At 45.2% G+C, this 19121-nt stretch overlaps 1 protein-coding gene across 1 annotated transcript in view; it reads right to left on the bottom strand.

Moving 5' to 3' along the window:
• The window catches only part of LOC309810913 (protein FAM170A-like), a gene marked incomplete at both ends in the record, with an annotated part of 60892 nt that extends 52692 nt beyond the window's left edge, over window positions 1-8200 (bottom strand). Inside the window, one exon of the mRNA XM_082633233.1 lies at window positions 8189-8200. Within this exon, the coding sequence (XP_082489359.1) occupies window positions 8189-8200 (12 nt within the window). The remainder of the gene's footprint in view (window positions 1-8188) is intronic.
• Window positions 8201-19121: the final 10921 nt, after the last annotated feature.

Genomic DNA, 19121 nt, shown 5'->3' with positions numbered 1-19121 from the left:
TGCCCCAAATGTGAAGATCTTAGGAGCTTCCTAGAAGGTGGGAGGTTAATGATAGGCATCCTGCTGGGATCCCAGGGGAGTCTGAGCTGGCCTGAAGCTCATCTTCCTCCTCCACCTCTCAAGAGAAATGTGGAGGAAAGAAGACTTCAAAAACTGTGAGCAGGCAGAGGGAGAGATATTGGGGGCCGAAGCTGTAACTGAGGTCTTGGAGTGGGCTCTGAGGACACAGAGCCTCTAGAGAGCCAGGCTCTGCCTTCTGAGAACTTCTCCCCTAAGGCTGCTCATAATTCACGTGATACCAGCCATATAGATCCGACTTGGCCCACACTGTCACAGAAAGCCTTATCAGAATCTCTTCTTCTTCATACACTCTTGTGTCTGTTACTTGGTTATTGCCTTTGGTGCTCCACTGATGTGAACCACAGTCTCTCGGGGATGGAGGACACTAGTGATCCATCTTGCTCTGTGGCCTCAGTCCACAGCTTGAGGGTAAGTGAAGAGGCCAAATGAAGGTCAAGAAGGAACGATGGAGTTTGAAGAGAAGACCTGAGTTAAGGGTGTCTTCTCAAGTCTTGATGACTGAAATGTAGCTCCAGTACCTGAAGTCCTGCTTGTTCTCAAGGCTGACCACGGGGCTGGGTGCACTCAGTGAAGGAACCATATACACTTAGTATTTCCTTGCTTGCTCACACTTGCCCTACTCTGATACACCCTCTGCAAGACTGATCTTCCCCTGAAACAACTTTCCACCTGCTACTGTCATCTCAGGAACATTTGCTTCCCCTTCCTAGTGCTCCCCTAGAATGCCATTGCAGCCAATTCATAATTTGATAATCATGCTGCTTAGCATATTCTCAGCAACTTCTGATAAATTTTATTCACTTTATTCCATAGTCTTCACCCATCAATAATCTTCCTTAACTTCCTAGCTGCAGGTTAACCCATTCGGAATCATTTCTTTTTCTTTCTCTTCTTTGGCAAATCCTTTCTATCTTTTAAGGTCTTTTTCTTGTCTCTCTACCATCCTGCCTTCCTGAACTTCTTTTCTTTCGTTTAAGTAACTTTTCAATCTCCTTCCCCAATTTCCTCATACACATTGAGAGTTTATTCCTCACACGTTAGACAGCGGTTTATGAATGGCCAGGCATAATGGACTCAGAATGAGTTGGCACCCCCGAGGTACCTGTCTTGCTGGGGAGCCACAGGTGAAGGGCTGTCTGCTGGACATATGTTTGCATGGAGTCAGGCTGAGTGGCCTCAGGGTGTTTACTCTGCCCTTGTGTGTGTTTCTCGCTAGTTGGTTTCCTCGCCAGCCACCTGTGACCTCCCTCCATCCAGCCCAGGGAATCCTTCTCATCACAGGGGTAGGATGTTTGTCTCGTTTTCCATCACATCCTTTCCCCAAAGTTTGGTTGTGAGTTGTTCCCATTCCAAAGACCTTTCCTCTTTGAAGAGAAAAGAGAACATCTTTTCTCTCCTTTCCTCTCACTTCACTTCTGCTCTATTATCTCCTCCGTCCAGAATGGCCCACTGACTCACATGGGTGTAGATCCGAAGATGGCAAGAACTGCCAGCAATTCTGAGATAATAATATGGATGGATCAGGAAAACTTGAAAACCTTTATCCCGCCACATTAAAAAAATTTGCACTTCCAGTGTATTCAGAGTCTCAGTGTAGAAACACAAATGATAGAGAAATTGAATGACACTCAAGTTTTTCTTTCCTCCTTTCCTGATTTATTCTAATCCTCCATGCTAACATGATGAACTATTTGTTAGGTAAAGTTTCAGACATTTTCTACCCATGCACACTTTTCTTCTTTTCACATAAGAGTGTGAACTAGGTCACTTTCAACATGCTGTGATTCTGTGATTCACTGTCTCCCACCGTGTCATCCACTGATAAAGTCATCTGTTTCACGGAGAACTATTTCCAATAGCTAATAGCCAATGTCTGTGGAGTGCTTACTCTGTGTCGGTTTCTTGTAACTACCTTACAGATCATTTGTACAACGTACCCATGGACCAGGTACAATTATGACCCCCAAGTGACAGATAAGTGCAGATAAGTACAAATAAATACAGAGGCCAAGTGACTTGCCCAAGACACTGGAGCAAATCAAAATCCATGCCTCTGTAATCATTTTGCTCTATTGCCTCTGTCTGGGAGGCTTGATGATTTGGCAACTAAAACCTTAAATAGCATGTTCCATTTTTATACCTGTGACACAAGCGTGGGGCTGTGATATGGGGTAACTAACCTGACTACTTTTGAAAACCCTTATGCACCTGGATGAAAGTAAGCCAGGGACTGCAAGCTATAGATTTAAGGTTTCCTACCAACTTTTAAAAATAGCTTCTTGAATGCAATTTACGTAGTGTCAAGTCTAGGATGTAGTCCAAATAGTAACAGAAAAATGGAGATATGTAGAAAAATACTTAAAGTTGACAAGTATTGGGAGTGTAGTATTTTGGGGGCCAGTGTGTAGACCACAGGAAAACTTGCTGTTTCCATCCCAAAGGGAAGAGCCCTACGTTGCAACTGCCAAGGTCCCTGGGGCAGCAAGTGTGCTCACTGCTTAGTAAAGAAGCATCCTCAGTTTGATAGAATCATATGGGAGCCTTACATTTGGTTAGCAGTTCTACATTCTTGATGTAATAATATTTTCAGGGTGTGGGAGGGTATCAAGCTCTGAAAATACCCTTGGAGAGATTTGCTTATTAAGTTTGGCTTTTTCAATCTCCCTACTACTTCTTGACTAAACACCAGGCGGTTTCCTTCACTTTTCAGAACCATGTTGTTTTTCCCTTGTCTAATGAACTTTGAAATACTTTTGGATGAGCTATTAAGTTTGGGAGAAAAGAAACATCTCTTTAAAATAAGGAAGATAATAACAATGACAAGTAGAAAAAGCTCTAAAACAGAGAATATCCTCCATTCTAGCCAATGACTGGGAGTGGAAGGTACGTGCTCGCTGTCCAGGACGTAGAAATAAAAGCTGAGGAGGCGCTGAGGCGTCTCCTGGATCTCTATGAGCCTCCATCATTTCTGAAGGGTAGGGTTGACAGATAAAATATAGGCTGTTTAGATAAATATGAATGTCAGAAAAACAAGTATATTTTTAAGATAAGTATGCCCCAAATAGTTCATAGGATGTACTTATACTAAAAATAATGACTTATTATTCATGTGAAGTTCAAGTTTAACTGGGTATCCTGTACTTTTATTTACTAAATCTGACAGCCCTACTGATGATCCACAATGGAGGCAGTTGAGGAGCGGTACATGCTGGCTCTCGGACAGTCAGAAATGGCTTCAGCAGATCCAGGTACAGTATGAAATTCTTTTTGGATGTAGCTCAGAAGCCATGGCCAGCCCTTGACTGCAAGTACTGCCTCGGGTTTCCCTGAGGTGGGGTAAACCGTCCTCTTAATGGCCTTTTGGTAAGTCTGGAAGACCATATCCAAGGGGAGCCCCAAAGTCAGTTTCATCCTCACAACCATGTTTCCAATTCCTGGAATTGGCTGCATGTGACTCACAAGAGCTGAGGAGGTTTGTGGAAATTGGGAGTGTCATAGCTTGAACCCTTTGTAGGTAAAGTTTTGCTGTTGTGAGAGTTTTAACAGGAGCAATGTGAAAGACTCCAGGTCCCCAGGTAGATAGAAATAATCCTGTTCTACCTGTGTGTATGTGACAAGTCTCTAATAGTTCAGAGAGCAAGTATCTGGTCTTAGAAAGACTGATCCAAGCTTGGATGTTTCTGGCGACAAGGCAAGGTCCTGAGTTTCAAGTTCACCTTTTATGGTTGAGGAGACAATAAGGTGGTCAGAAGGGAAATCATGGAGGAGACCTTGGCTTCATCCATTGTGCAGGCTTGTATATGTGGTTCTATGTAGATTGTGTTTCAAAGGTGGAGCTTGTTTACAACTATGAACATTCTCCGATGTGCTTTTTGGACCTTCATTCCCAGAGCGAGAGCAGTGCCGAGGCTCTAGAAATGCCATGGATATTCTGAGCTGTCAGTGGCATTTCCCAGGTACTGTTCCCCTGGTGCCGCTCCTTGAAATGTCCAAAGGGATTATCATCTGTCTTGTGGCGGGTCCTAGCATTGTGAAATGAAGCTGCTGCACCTGGCTCAGAGGATTTCGGATGCAGTGGGAGGAGTAGTAGTACTACGACTATAAATTGTATCACAGCATATCTATTCCATCTTGAGAGTGGGGTTGGGGGGTTATGAAGGGGGGCTTTTATTGTACTTTTATACATTGTACCCTTGAAACTAATTCAGTTTTTTTAAATTAATTAATTTATTTTGGGCTGCATTGGGTCTTTGTTGCTGCTAGCGGGTGTTCTCTAGTTGCAGTGCGCCGGGGCTCCTCTTGGCTGTGGTGCACGGGCTTCTCATTGCAGTGGCTTCTCTTGTTGCGGAGCATGGGCTCTAGGCACGCAGGCTTCCGTAGTCGTGGCACGTGGGCTCGGTTGATGTGGCACACGGGCTCTAGAGCGCAGGCTCAGTAGTTGTGGCGCGCGGGCTTAGTTACTCCGTGGCACGTGGGATCTTCCCAGACCAGGGCTCGAACCCATGTCCCCTGCATTCGCAGGCATATTCTTAACTACCGCTCCACCAGGGAAGCCCAATAATTCAGTTTTTTATAAAGAGAAGTTTCCTAATATTATTCCAAAATTTTAAAACTATGTAGTTGGATAACACTATGAAAAATTAACTGATATATTCTTTTATTATTTCTCTTTGCTCCCTGGATTTTTTTTCCTCATCCAGTCAGCTAGGCACTGTGAGCTCACTGCATTAGGAAGGTAAAGACTCAGCAGAAATGAGGGGGAAAAAAAGAAAATTCTCAGCTTTGGAATGTTCACAACGGAGGCCACAGTAAAACAGGTGAGAATTCTGTGAACAAAAAATAAATGTCGTCTCAAATGCAAAAAAGTATTCTCTGCACTGGGAGGCAGGAGAGGGAGGGAGGGAAGGACTGAAGGAGAGAGATCAGTGTGGCCAGGGACATGGAAACTGTGCTTGAGGACGATAGGCCCAGGAAGAGAATCAGAATCTGGAGAAGGTTCAGCCTGCACGTGATCATTGCCTCCAGCCAGCACCCTCATCTCAGACGTTGGGAAATTCAGAGAGAGAGTGGGAGTACGTCAGGAGGGCCACGCGCAGAGTCTGTGTGGCAGGGGTTGTGGCCGTTCCCTATTTGTGAGGAGTCCCCAGCAATTTGCAGGCCTCTTCTGGAAAATGCTGGCGGACGTCTCTAGTGCTTATGTGAAAGCTTGTTCACAAACCTTGAAAGATACAGATGTAGCTGACAGATAGATGCATAGATAGAAAAATGTCATTAAATCAAAGCTCCAGGAAAGGTTTGGAAAATGCCCTTTATTGCATAGGACGCTTCTATTGTCATATGATGTTAGACTGAGTGCCGGTCCCTTCATCCTCCTTCAGACCATGGCATTCTGTCTGCTACTCTCCCGAGGGTCCTTTCTTCTCCCTGGAAGGGATAAAGCAAATGAGGTAGAACAGGAAGAGACAAGAAGCACTCCAAGCTCTGCTGGTCAGGGTTACCCTCCAGCATTGCCTTAATGCTCAGAGCCACACACACCACAGTGAGCTTGGCTCCAGATCAACTACCACGCCACGAAGGTTCTGGAACATTTCCATATCTCGGGGGACCTCATTTCCACGTGACTCTCTTTCCTATTCCCCTTTGTCACAGAAGGCTAGGTACAGTGGTCAGGGTGAGATCTCGGCTCAGGCCCAAGGCTCTCAGACCTCAAAGTTCTGGTCCTGCAAGGGCCCCTGTCCTCTCTTGAGACCACTCCTGGCTCTCTCTGCCGAGAAGGAGCTGCTGGCAGTACGTCCTCTAAGAGTTGAGGTCCATCGTGCAGACCCTGAGAAAACTCCTAGGAAAAGGCTCCACCTTCTTGTTTACGTCAACAGAGGTCAATGCCTTTGTTAGTGCTGGGTGTGTCCCATTTGATGCAACTGCAGAGCCATTAGGTCAACCAGCACATGTGTGCGGCCCCTTCCCTTAGACTCCTCTGGGCCCTCGTGACATAGGCTCAGAAGACTGCCAGCCTCAAGCCTTACCTCTTCCAAGGGACGGCCACACCGTCTTCCAGGATCTTCTGTCCCATGAATCTCAGTTGCTGTTTGGAACTCAAAGGAGAGAAAAGACCCTGCCTGCGGGGTCTCTTTGGGCTGGGGCCTTCCCCCGTGGGCTGCTCTCCCTCATTCTCCTTTTCTTCTTGCTTCTCTTCCTCCTCCTCCTCCTCCTCCTCCTCCTCCTCCTCCTCCTCCTCCTCCTCCTCAGGGGTGCTCTCGGATTCCACATTGCCCATCCACTGGGCCATGTTGAGATGAAAGACACGGCAGCTGAAGCCCTGCAGGACGCCGAACTTCACGTGCTGCTGGAGGATCTCCAAGGTGGGGAAGACCCGGCAGCAAGCCATGCACCTGAAGCTAGTCTCCATGGTCAGCATCCAGTCCGCTGTCTTGGCGCTGGGTCTCTCCTCGACAGCAGGTGGCCCTGATGGGCTGCCTGGCTCTGCCCTTTCCTCATACTCTTTCTCCTCCCCAGTGGGCTCACTGTCAGACAGGAGGCTTTTGGTGGACACATCAGAAGAGGGGTCAGTGGCTACTGCGCACACATCCTCAGGAAGGGTCACTTCTTCTATCGTCAGCTGCTTTTCAGGCAACCCCAAGGGTTTCTTTGTCTTCCAGGAGACAGCGACACCCTTGTTCACTTGTACCTGCATGTAGTATATTTTCATGCCCCTTTCCTCTTTGTCTGGGTGCAGATAGTTCTTACAGGGTGAAGAGGGTGAGGAGGAGACACAGTGTGATGGGGAAGCGGTCTCTCCTTCTTCCTGATCCTGGGCTAGGGGTGGTCTAGGCTGGGCAGTGTCTCGATGAAATCTCCGGATTCCTGAAAAAGGAAATGAAAATCATAATAACATGCATGGGCCATGCCGGAAGCTGAGGGAGCAGGTGTGGTAGACGAGAGAGGGACATTGGCACGACATAGCTATGTCGTGAGCTTGGTGTCTGTTGGCCGTAGGACGGAGTGGTGTATCGGGTGTCATCTGTGGGCTTTTAATGTGCGTGGGGGGGGATACTGGAGCGGTGTCTATATACAGGGGTGTGGAGTATGGTGGTGAGGGCTGTAGTATGTGAGGGATGCGGCTGGATGCGTGTACGACGAGGAGTGTGAGTTTGGGAATATCGGTGGTGCATTCCTTGTGGAATGGGGCTGTGGTGCAGGAGAGTACTGTGGAGCACGTGCTTGGGGTTGATGTGCACTGAGAAGGGCTGTGCCTGGAGGGCACGTGTATGTGTGAGCTGTGTACACCTGAGCTGGATGGTCCTGCTCTCAGGCTGGAGGTGGATAATGCAGAACTCTGTCCTTCTCTGGAAGCAAAGGCAAAGACAAAGCCTACATTTTCCTCTGAAGATGCTTAATCTGGTCCCTCTTCCCTCCACCTCAAGCCCAGACCTTTCCGGCCCCTGCTCCTTGACTTCCCCACCATGGTAGTAGCAGTATTCACACACACACTCCCACACTCAGCTGGCATCCATGCCCTCGGAACAGCTCAGGCATCCTGCCCAGGCTCCTCCACAGAGCCCTCATCACCTCTGATGACCCTGGATTTCCTCTCAGCCTCCCTGGGATCTGTGTGCCTCCTGCCTCACAGCCAAGCACCCCCTCACCTGAGGAGCCCCGCGCCCTTACCAGCGTAGCTGAGCTTGCGCAGAGTAGAAGTACAGAAGAAGTATTTAGAGGCAGAGGAGACCTCCCCTGCCCCTGGGCTGCAGCCTTGGGCCACCACAGTGGATCCAAGCCGAGGGGGATCCTCTTGTGACTTCGAGAGTCCTGAGGGAGGAATGAAAGGCTCAGGGTGGGTTCATCAGTCCTCTGTCCACAGATATTTACTGAGTGTGTGACACGTGTCAGGGGCAGTGGATACACACAGTTGAGAGTGTGGTTCCCAGTGGATCCTCCAGGATTTAATTCCAATCAATACTTATTCTCTCACTGTCTAGTTGGTAATGTAGGCCTCAGTGGTGACTGTGAGTGTGTGGGAAGAGTGAGTGATGTGTATCAGTTAAGTCTGTGGTAAGTGTGGGGTTGGCATGGGGAGCACAGTGCAGACGTGTCTATGTGTGTCTGTTGCCTTTGTGTGCATGGTTTCTGTTCACAAGTCAGGAATTCTGGGACATGTAACTTTTCCTCATTACATGGTGTGGCTTGTATTTATGGTGCGTGTTCATTCATTCATTCACCAAGATTCAGTAAGCAGCTACTCCTGTGTATCCGGCACTCTTGCATTGTTGTAGTCTTTGGTAACGCTGCACATTCTAGTAGGGGAAGACACACACTAAACAAAACTACAATAAATAGATAATACATCAGCTGGTGGTAAGTATATAAGGGTTGCCAGACTTAGCGAACAAGAATACAAGGCACCCAGTTAAATTTCAGTTTCAGATAAACCCAGAATAATTTTTTAGTGTAAGTATTCCCATGCAGTATTTGGCCTGACTTAGTTTTAGTGTAAGTAGGGCCCATACAATATGTGGGACATACGGATACTGAAAAATTACTTGTTGTTTATCTGGAATTCAAATTGAACTGGATAGCCCATATTTTCTCTGGCAATCCTGACATGGGTTACTGAGACTGTGGTTTCCTGTGGTTTGTACAAAGCGGGTCTGGCATTACTCAAGAATGTGTTATAAGGGTGGTGTGTATGACACGTGACTGGTTCTTACAGAGGTATTTAGAGATGGCTGAAGTTAGCTGTGTTTGTGCAAGAGTTGAGGAAATACATGTATATATAGTGTGTGTGTGTGTGTGTGTCCTATAAATATAGTCTGTGTGTCTATATACATATCTCATCTCCAGCGTTTGGTGTTGGAGGAGAGGATTGTGATACAGGTGGGTTGTATGAGAACGTAGTATAGGAGGGATGCGTGTATATACCTCCATGTGCTGTGTGTGGTTTAATAAGGAAGTTATATGTGGGGTGTGTGATATTTTTGCTGTATCAGAGTGTACATGGGTGTATGAGTTACTGTCTCATAAAACACCCCTAACAAGAATTCTGTATACACTCCTAGGTACGCCGAGTGTCAGCCAGCTCCAGGCAGGGTGACAAGAACTTTACCACACAGATGTTATATCTGGTAAGCACTCTACCCCCATTCATCTCGCTCTTCTCTGCACTACCACACACACACACGCACACACACACACACACACACACTCACTCTCTCACACACACACACACAGGAACATAGAGCAAAATATTCTGAATGGTCAGGGGCAGTCATTGCCTTCCCCAGCCTGTCCCAGCCACTGCCTGGAAATCTGCCTGCTGTCTAGAGCTCCATTCCCAGGGCCCATCCTACAGTCTCCAGGGCCCTGGGCCTGGTAGGAGCTACTGGGCTCTAATCTGGGGCAGAGGCCTCTAGCTGGAGCTCTGGGGTGACCACGCCTCTCCCAGGGCAGGCTACTCGCCTACATTTAATGCACGCAGGCACCACGTGGCCCGTGGCTCTCAGAGCTCCCCGCAGGACCCTGAGGACATTTCTCACCCCCGCTCACGCGGTCTCAGTCTCTGGAAAACCCTTCCCTTCCCTTGATCTCCTTTGGGAAATTCTTCCTGTTGAAGGAATAAATCCTCCTTGCTTTCAATATGACACCATCCCTAGACAAACAATCTTCTTTCAAAGTGCATTCCACTTGTCAAGATATTTTTCAACAGGGCCTTCAACTCATGGGGCTTCTCTTTCCACTTTGGTAAAAGAGGCCAAGCAACTCATGGGTCTCTCTCAGCATCCTTCCATCCTTCACATCCCCCACCTCATGACCCCAGGGAAAGATCGAAGAGAATAAGAGAGAAATCGGGGTCTGAGAAAAGCTGCACCTCTAGGTCTGTGCAAGCAGGATGCAGCCTGCTGTGAGTCCGACAAAGCTCCAGGCCCGGCTGCCCCAGGAGAGAGTCCTCAGACCAGCGGAGCTGACCTCCCATCTCCCAGGGGGCATCTGGCCATTCTGTGCCGTCTCACACCACAGGGACCCTCTGGATAGATACGGCAGCATCAGTGAGACAAGGTCTCTCGCTCCCTGCTTCACAGGTGACCCGTTCTCAGTCCCCCGCTTCCTGGAGAAGCTTCAGTTTGGCAGAAACCCATGTGCCCCAGACAAGTTGCCCCCCACATACCTCCACCGTTCTCGGCAGTTTCCTGGGACTCTTCATTTTCCAGATGTTTCCTCTTTTGTCGCCGTTCCATCGTACCAACTAGAAGTCTCCCTTAGAAGATGCCTCAAGAGATGTCCAACTCCTCCTCTTCCCTACAGGTTGGCCCTTCTTGGCTCTTGGGCAATCCGTTGAAATGATTCAATACAAATAAAAATGGTCAAGTCTCCTAAATGGCTGAAAAACTTGTACCACTTAGTGAACCAGCAGTACTGCCTAGTGCTCACCAGGGCTGTTATGTTTGCAAGGTTGCCAGGCGCACAGTGGAATTCTGTGACCTCAGTGATGACATCAGAGCATTCGGTGGACCTAGGTTGAGCACAGTGTCTGCAGTAGCACACGCCCCATTTTCAAGAACAATTCCTTTTTCCCAGCCGAAGCTTTCCCGTGAAATAGAAAGGTTCATACCATATCTATTATAAATTGTATCATACCATGTCTATTATAAAATTCACATTTTGATTGGAGATCTTTTTTTTTTTTTTTTTTTTTGCCTTATAACAAATTTAATCAGTTATACATATACATATGTTTCCATATCCCCTCCCTTTTGCGTCTCCCTCCCATCCTCCCTATCCCACCCCTCCAGGCGGTCACAAAGCACCGAGGTGATCTCCCTGAGCTATGCGGCTGCTTCCCACTAGCTATCTACCTTACGTTTGGTAGTGTATATATGTCCATGCCGCTCTTTCACTTTGTCACAGCTTACCCTTCCCCCTCCACATATCCTCAAGTCCATTCTCTAGTAGGTCTGTGTCTTTATTCCTGTCTTAACCCTATGTTCTTCATGACATTTTTTTTTCTTAAATTCCATATATATGTGTTAGCATACAGTATTTGTCTTTCTCTTTCTGACTTACTTCACTCTGTATGACACACTCTAGGTCTATCCACCTCATTACAAATAGCTCAATTTCATTTCTTTTTATGGCTGAGTAATATTCCATTGTATATATGTGCCACATCTTCTTTATCCATTCATCCGATGATGGACACTTAGGTTGTTTCCATCTCCGGGCTATTGTAAATAGGGCTGCTATGAACATTTTGGTACATGTCTCTTTTTGAATTATGGTTTTCTCAGGGTATATGCCTAGTAGTGGGATTGCTGGGTCATATGGTAGTTCTATTTGTAGTTTTTTAAGGAACCTCCATACCGTTCTCCACAGTGGTTGTACCAATTCACATTCCCACCAGCAGTGCAAGAGTGTTCCCTTTTTTCCACACCCTCTCCAGCATTTATTGTTTCTAGATTTTTTGATGATGGCCATTCTGACTGGTGTGAGATGATATCTCATTGTAGTTTTGATTTGCATTTCTCTAATGAGTAAAGATGTTGAGCATCCTTTCATGTGTTTGTTGGCACTCTGTATATCTTCTGTGGAGAAATGTCTATTTAGGTCTTCTGCCCATTTTTGGATTGGGTTGTTTGTTTTTTTCTTATTGAGCTGCATGAGCTGCTTATAAATTTTGGAGATTAATCCTTTGTCAGTTGCTTCATTTGCAAATATTTTCTCCCATTCTGAGGGTTGTCTTTTGGTCTTGTTTATGGTTTCCTTTGCTGTGCAAAAGCTTTTAAGTTTCATTAGGTCCCATGTGTTTATTTTTGTCTTTATTTCCATTTCTCTAGGAGGTGGGTCAAAAAGGATCTTGCTGTGATTTATGTCATAGAGTGTCCTGCCTATGTTTTCCTCTAAGAGTTTGATAGTGTCTGGCCTTACATTTAGGTCTTTAATCCATTTTGAGCTTATTTTTGTGTATGGTGTTAGGGAGTGATCTAATCTCATACTTTTACATGTCCCTATCCAGTTTTCCCAGCACCACTTATTGAAGAGACTGTCCTTTCTCCACTGTACATTCCTGCCTCCTTTATCAAAGATAAGGTGACCATATGTCCGTGGGTTTAACTCTGGGCTTTCTATCCTGTTCCATTGATCTATCTTTCTGTTTTTGTGCCAGTACCATACTGTCTTGATTACTGTAGCCTTGTAGTATAGTCTGAAGTCAGGGAGCCTGATTCCTCCAGCTCCATTTTTCGTTCTCAAGATTGCTTTGGCTATTCGGGGTCTTTTGTGTTTCCATACAAATTGTGAAATTTTTTGTTCTAGTTCTGTGAAAAATGCCAGTGGTAGTTTGATAGGGATTGCATTGAATCTGTAGATTGCTTTGGGTAGTAGAGTCATTTTCACAATGTTGATTCTTCCAATCCAAGAACATGGTACATCTCTCCATCTATTTGTATCATCTTTAATTTCTTTCATCAGTGTCTTATAATTTTCTGCATACAGGTCTTTTGTCTTGATTGGAGATCTTTTAATGTCTTTTCTAGAGAGATTTAATATGAATATTTTAAATGGTCTCCAGTTTCCCTGTGGATTATTGACATTTTAAACTCTGCACTTCAATTTTCCCTCAATACGTGTAATTTTGTCACGGCTCTTTCTGTACTTAAAGATGAGGAACTATATAATTGATTTCTTCATTTTTTCCCCATCTCTTTCCAAGGTACTGCATTTGATTGTGTCTTGCGACTGAGTGAAAAATGCTAGTCCTTGAGTCAGGACATTGGGCCCTTTAGCAAGTAACTCAACCTATCTGGGCTTCAGCTTCTGTATGTGCGATCAAGAGGCTTGGACTAGCTGACTTTTCAAATGCTGTGTTTCTTTGATTCACTCTCACTTACTGATCTGCTCCGTAAGAAGAGGGTCTGTTCTCATAAAGTAACAACAGTCTTTTCCTAACCTTGGGTTGGGCGGAGTTTATCTGTTCGTACTCAGTTTGTTAGTTATATTGCCTCCTACGTATGCTTAGCTCTAAATAATTTATATGGCTCTTGTGACTATTTTTAGATCTTCTTTTTTTCTTATTTTCTTTTACAGTTTCTAATTTGTTATCGCCAGTGTAGAGGAGCCTGATTGACTTCTAAAATTTATTGATCTTGTATGTGTGTGCCTTGTTGAACCGTCTTATTAGTTCCTGCTAGTTTATCTGTGGGTTCTTTTGGGTCTCCTAGATAAATGAGCATATTAAGTGTAAATAATGTGTTCTTTGGATAAAGTTTATTTTCTTGCATCTCTATGTATAGAAGCAATATGTTGAATTGATTTAAATATTTAAATATTACATACCTGTTATCACAATCTAACATTCTTTATCTTATTTTCTTTCAATCAATATTATGTTTTCAAGATTTATCCACGTGAATCCATATAGATCTAGGTCTTTGATTTTTGACTGTTTGATATTATTTGATCACATGCATATAGCATCATTTATTTTCCATTCAAGCATTATTGGACAATTGGATTGTTTCCCTCCCTTCTCTAGAACAAACAACATTTCCTAGAATATCCCTGAAGATGTCTGACAGTCGAGAAGGGCCAGGCTGCCCGAAGGACTGCTACTTGCTTTTTGCCACGTTCCAACAGGCCGTCTCCAGCCAGCAATTTGAAGCACAGCTGAAATGAGAACTGCCCCAAATGTGAAGATCTTAGGAGCTTCCTAGAAGGTGGGAGGTTAATGATAGGCATCCTGCTGGGATCCCAGGGGAGTCTGAGCTGGCCTGAAGCTCATCTTCCTCCTCCACCTCTCAAGAGAAATGTGGAGGAAAGAAGACTTCAAAAACTGTGAGCAGGCAGAGGGAGAGATATTGGGGGCCGAAGCTGTAACTGAGGTCTTGGAGTGGGCTCTGAGGACACAGAGCCTCTAGAGAGCCAGGCTCTGCCTTCTGAGAACTTCTCCCCTAAGGCTGCTCATAATTCACGTGATACCAGCCATATAGATCCGACTTGGCCCACACTGTCACAGAAAGCCTTATCAGAATCTCTTCTTCTTCATACACTCTTGTGTCTGTTACTTGGTTATTGCCTTTGGTGCTCCACTGATGTGAACCACAGTCTCTCGGGGATGGAGGACACTAGTGATCCATCTTGCTCTGTGGCCTCAGTCCACAGCTTGAGGGTAAGTGAAGAGGCCAAATGAAGGTCAAGAAGGAACGATGGAGTTTGAAGAGAAGACCTGAGTTAAGGGTGTCTTCTCAAGTCTTGATGACTGAAATGTAGCTCCAGTACCTGAAGTCCTGCTTGTTCTCAAGGCTGACCACGGGGCTGGGTGCACTCAGTGAAGGAACCATATACACTTAGTATTTCCTTGCTTGCTCACACTTGCCCTACTCTGATACACCCTCTGCAAGACTGATCTTCCCCTGAAACAGCTTTCCACCTGCTACTGTCATCTCAGGAACATTTGCTTCCCCTTCCTAGTGCTCCCCTAGAATGCCATTGCAGCCAATTCATAATTTGATAATCATGCTGCTTAGCATATTCTCAGCAACTTCTGATAAATTTTATTCACTTTATTCCATAGTCTTCACCCATCAATAATCTTCCTTAACTTCCTAGCTGCAGGTTAACCCATTCGGAATCATTTCTTTTTCTTTCTCTTCTTTGGCAAATCCTTTCTATCTTTTAAGGTCTTTTTCTTGTCTCTCTACCATCCTGCCTTCCTGAACTTCTTTTCTTTCGTTTAAGTAACTTTTCAATCTCCTTCCCCAATTTCCTCATACACATTGAGAGTTTATTCCTCACACGTTAGACAGCGGTTTATGAATGGCCAGGCATAATGGACTCAGAATGAGTTGGCACCCCCGAGGTACCTGTCTTGCTGGGGAGCCACAGGTGAAGGGCTGTCTGCTGGACATATGTTTGCATGGAGTCAGGCTGAGTGGCCTCAGGGTGTTTACTCTGCCCTTGTGTGTGTTTCTCGCTAGTTGGTTTCCTCGCCAGCCACCTGTGACCTCCCTCCATCCAGCCCAGGGAATCCTTCTCATCACAGGGGTAGGATGTTTGTCTCGTTTTCCATCACATCCTTTCCCCAAAGTTTGGTTGTGAGTTGTTCCCATTCCAAAGACCTTTCCTCTTTGAAGAGAAAAGAGAAAATCTTTTCTCTCATTTCCTCTCACTTCACTTCTGCTCTATTATCTCCTCCGTCCAGAATGGCCCACTGACTCACATGGGTGTAGATCCGAAGATGGCAAGAACTGCCAGCAATTCTGAGATAATAATATGGATGGATCAGGAAAACTTGAAAACATTTATCCCGCCACATTAAAAAAATTTGCACTTCCAGTGTATTCAGAGTCTCAGTGTAGAAACACAAATGATAGAGAACTTGAATGACACTCAAGTTTTTCTTTCCTCCTTTCCTGATTTATTCTAATCCTCCATGCTAACATGATGAACTATTTGTTAGGTAAAGTTTCAGACATTTTCTACCCATGCACACTTTTCTTCTTTTCACATAAGAGTGTGAACTAGGTCACTTTCAACATGCTGTGATTCTGTGATTCACTGTCTCCCACCGTGTCATCCACTGGTAAAGTCATCTGTTTCACGGAGAACTATTTCCAATAGCTAATAGCCAATGTCTGTGGAGTGCTTACTCTGTGTCGGTTTCTTGTAACTACCTTACAGATCATTTGTACAACGTACCCATGGACCAGGTACAATTATGACCCCCAAGTGACAGATAAGTGCAGATAAGTACAAATAAATACAGAGGCCAAGTGACTTGCCCAAGACACTGGAGCAAATCAAAATCCATGCCTCTGTAATCATTTTGCTCTATTGCCTCTGTCTGGGAGGCTTGATGATTTGGCAACTAAAACCTTAAATAGCATGTTCCATTTTTATACCTGTGACACAAGCGTGGGGCTGTGATATGGGGTAACTAACCTGACTACTTTTGAAAACCCTTATGCACCTGGATGAAAGTAAGCCAGGGACTGCAAGCTATAGATTTAAGGTTTCCTACCAACTTTTAAAAATAGCTTCTTGAATGCAATTTACGTAGTGTCAAGTCTAGGATGTAGTCCAAATAGTAACAGAAAAATGGAGATATGTAGAAAAATACTTAAAGTTGACAAGTATTGGGAGTGTAGTATTTTGGGGGCCAGTGTGTAGACCACAGGAAAACTTGCTGTTTCCATCCCAAAGGGAAGAGCCCTACGTTGCAACTGCCAAGGTCCCTGGGGCAGCAAGTGTGCTCACTGCTTAGTAAAGAAGCATCCTCAGTTTGATAGAATCATATGGGAGCCTTACATTTGGTTAGCAGTTCTACATTCTTGATGTAATAATATTTTCAGGGTGTGGGAGGGTATCAAGCTCTGAAAATACCCTTGGAGAGATTTGCTTATTAAGTTTGGCTTTTTCAATCTCCCTACTACTTCTTGACTAAACACCAGGCGGTTTCCTTCACTTTTCAGAACCATGTTGTTTTTCCCTTGTCTAATGAACTTTGAAATACTTTTGGATGAGCTATTAAGTTTGGGAGAAAATAAACATCTCTTTAAAATAAGGAAGATAATAACAATGACAAGTAGAAAAAGCTCTAAAACAGAGAATATCCTCCATTCTAGCCAATGACTGGGAGTGGAAGGTACGTGCTCGCTGTCCAGGACGTAGAAATAAAAGCTGAGGAGGCGCTGAGGCGTCTCCTGGATCTCTATGAGCCTCCATCATTTCTGAAGGGTAGGGTTGACAGATAAAATATAGGCTGTTTAGATAAATATGAATGTCAGAAAAACAAGTATATTTTTAAGATAAGTATGCCCCAAATAGTTCATAGGATGTACTTATACTAAAAATAATGACTTATTATTCATGTGAAGTTCAAGTTTAACTGGGTATCCTGTACTTTTATTTACTAAATCTGACAGCCCTACTGATGATCCACAATGGAGGCAGTTGAGGAGCGGTACATGCTGGCTCTCGGACAGTCAGAAATGGCTTCAGCAGATCCAGGTACAGTATGAAATTCTTTTTGGATGTAGCTCAGAAGCCATGGCCAGCCCTTGACTGCAAGTACTGCCTCGGGTTTCCCTGAGGTGGGGTAAACCGTCCTCTTAATGGCCTTTTGGTAAGTCTGGAAGACCATATCCAAGGGGAGCCCCAAAGTCAGTTTCATCCTCACAACCATGTTTCCAATTCCTGGAATTGGCTGCATGTGACTCACAAGAGCTGAGGAGGTTTGTGGAAATTGGGAGTGTCATAGCTTGAACCCTTTGTAGGTAAAGTTTTGCTGTTGTGAGAGTTTTAACAGGAGCAATGTGAAAGACTCCAGGTCCCCAGGTAGATAGAAATAATCCTGTTCTACCTGTGTGTATGTGACAAGTCTCTAATAGTTCAGAGAGCAAGTATCTGGTCTTAGAAAGGCTGATCCAAGCTTGGATGTTTCTGGCGACAAGGCAAGGTCCTGAGTTTCAAGTTCACCTTTTATGGTTGAGGAGACAATAAGGTGGTCAGAAGGGAAATCATGGAGGAGACCTTGGCTTCATCCATTGTGCAGGCTTGTATATGTGGTTCTATGTAGATTGTGTTTCAAAGGTGGAGCTTGTTTACAACTATGAACATTCTCCGATGTGCTTTTTGGACCTTCATTCCCAGAGCGAGAGCAGTGCCGAGGCTCTAGAAATGCCATGGATATTCTGAGCTGTCAGTGGCATTTCCCAGGTACTGTTCCCCTGGTGCCGCTCCTTGAAATGTCCAAAGGGATTATCATCTGTCTTGTGGCGGGTCCTAGCATTGTGAAATGAAGCTGCTGCACCTGGCTCAGAGGATTTCGGATGCAGTGGGAGGAGTAGTAGTACTACGACTATAAATTGTATCACAGCATATCTATTCCATCTTGAGAGTGGGGTTGGGGGGTTATGAAGGGGGGCTTTTATTGTACTTTTATACATTGTACCCTTGAAACTAATTCAATTTTTTAAAATTAATTAATTTATTTTGGGCTGCATTGGGTCTTTGTTGCTGCTAGCGGGTGTTCTCTAGTTGCAGTGCGCCGGGGCTCCTCTTGGCTGTGGTGCACGGGCTTCTCATTGCAGTGGCTTCTCTTGTTGCGGAGCATGGGCTCTAGGCACGCAGGCTTCCGTAGTCGTGGCACGTGGGCTCGGTTGATGTGGCACACGGGCTCTAGAGCGCAGGCTCAGTAGTTGTGGCGCGCGGGCTTAGTTACTCCGTGGCACGTGGGATCTTCCCAGACCAGGGCTCGAACCCATGTCCCCTGCATTCGCAGGCATATTCTTAACTACCGCTCCACCAGGGAAGCCCAATAATTCAGTTTTTTATAAAGAGAAGTTTCCTAATATTATTCCAAAATTTTAAAAATATGTAGTTGGATAACACTATGAAAAATTAACTGATATATTCTTTTATTATTTCTCTTTGCTCCCTGGATTTTTTTTCCTCATCCAGTCAGCTAGGCACTGTGAGCTCACTGCATTAGGAAGGTAAAGACTCAGCAGAAATGAGGGAGAAAAAAAGAAAATTCTCAGCTTTGGAATGTTGACAACGGAGGCCACAGTAAAACAGGTGAGAATTCTGTGAACAAAAAATAAATGTCGTCTCAAATGCAAAAAAGTATTCTCTGCACTGGGAGGCAGGAGAGGGAGGGAGGGAAGGACTGAAGGAGAGAGATCAGTGTGGCCAGGGACATGGAAACTGTGCTTGAGGACGATAGGCCCAGGAAGAGAATCAGAATCTGGAGAAGGTTCAGCCTGCACGTGATCATTGCCTCCAGCCAGCACCCTCATCTCAGACGTTGGGAAATTCAGAGAGAGAGTGGGAGTACGTCAGGAGGGCCACGCGCAGAGTCTGTGTGGCAGGGGTTGTGGCCGTTCCCTATTTGTGAGGAGTCCCCAGCAATTTGCAGGCCTCTTCTGGAAAATGCTGGCGGACGTCTCTAGTGCTTATGTGAAAGCTTGTTCACAAACCTTGAAAGATACAGATGTAGCTGACAGATAGATGCATAGATAGAAAAATGTCATTAAATCAAAGCTCCAGGAAAG

The sequence above is a fragment of the Mesoplodon mirus genome (genome assembly GCF_964341445.2).
Source record: "Mesoplodon mirus genome assembly, chromosome: 10".
NCBI lineage: Eukaryota > Metazoa > Chordata > Mammalia > Artiodactyla > Ziphiidae > Mesoplodon > Mesoplodon mirus.
Note: the sequence above shows the minus strand (reverse complement) of the source record. Positions and strands in the feature narration are given on the sequence as shown.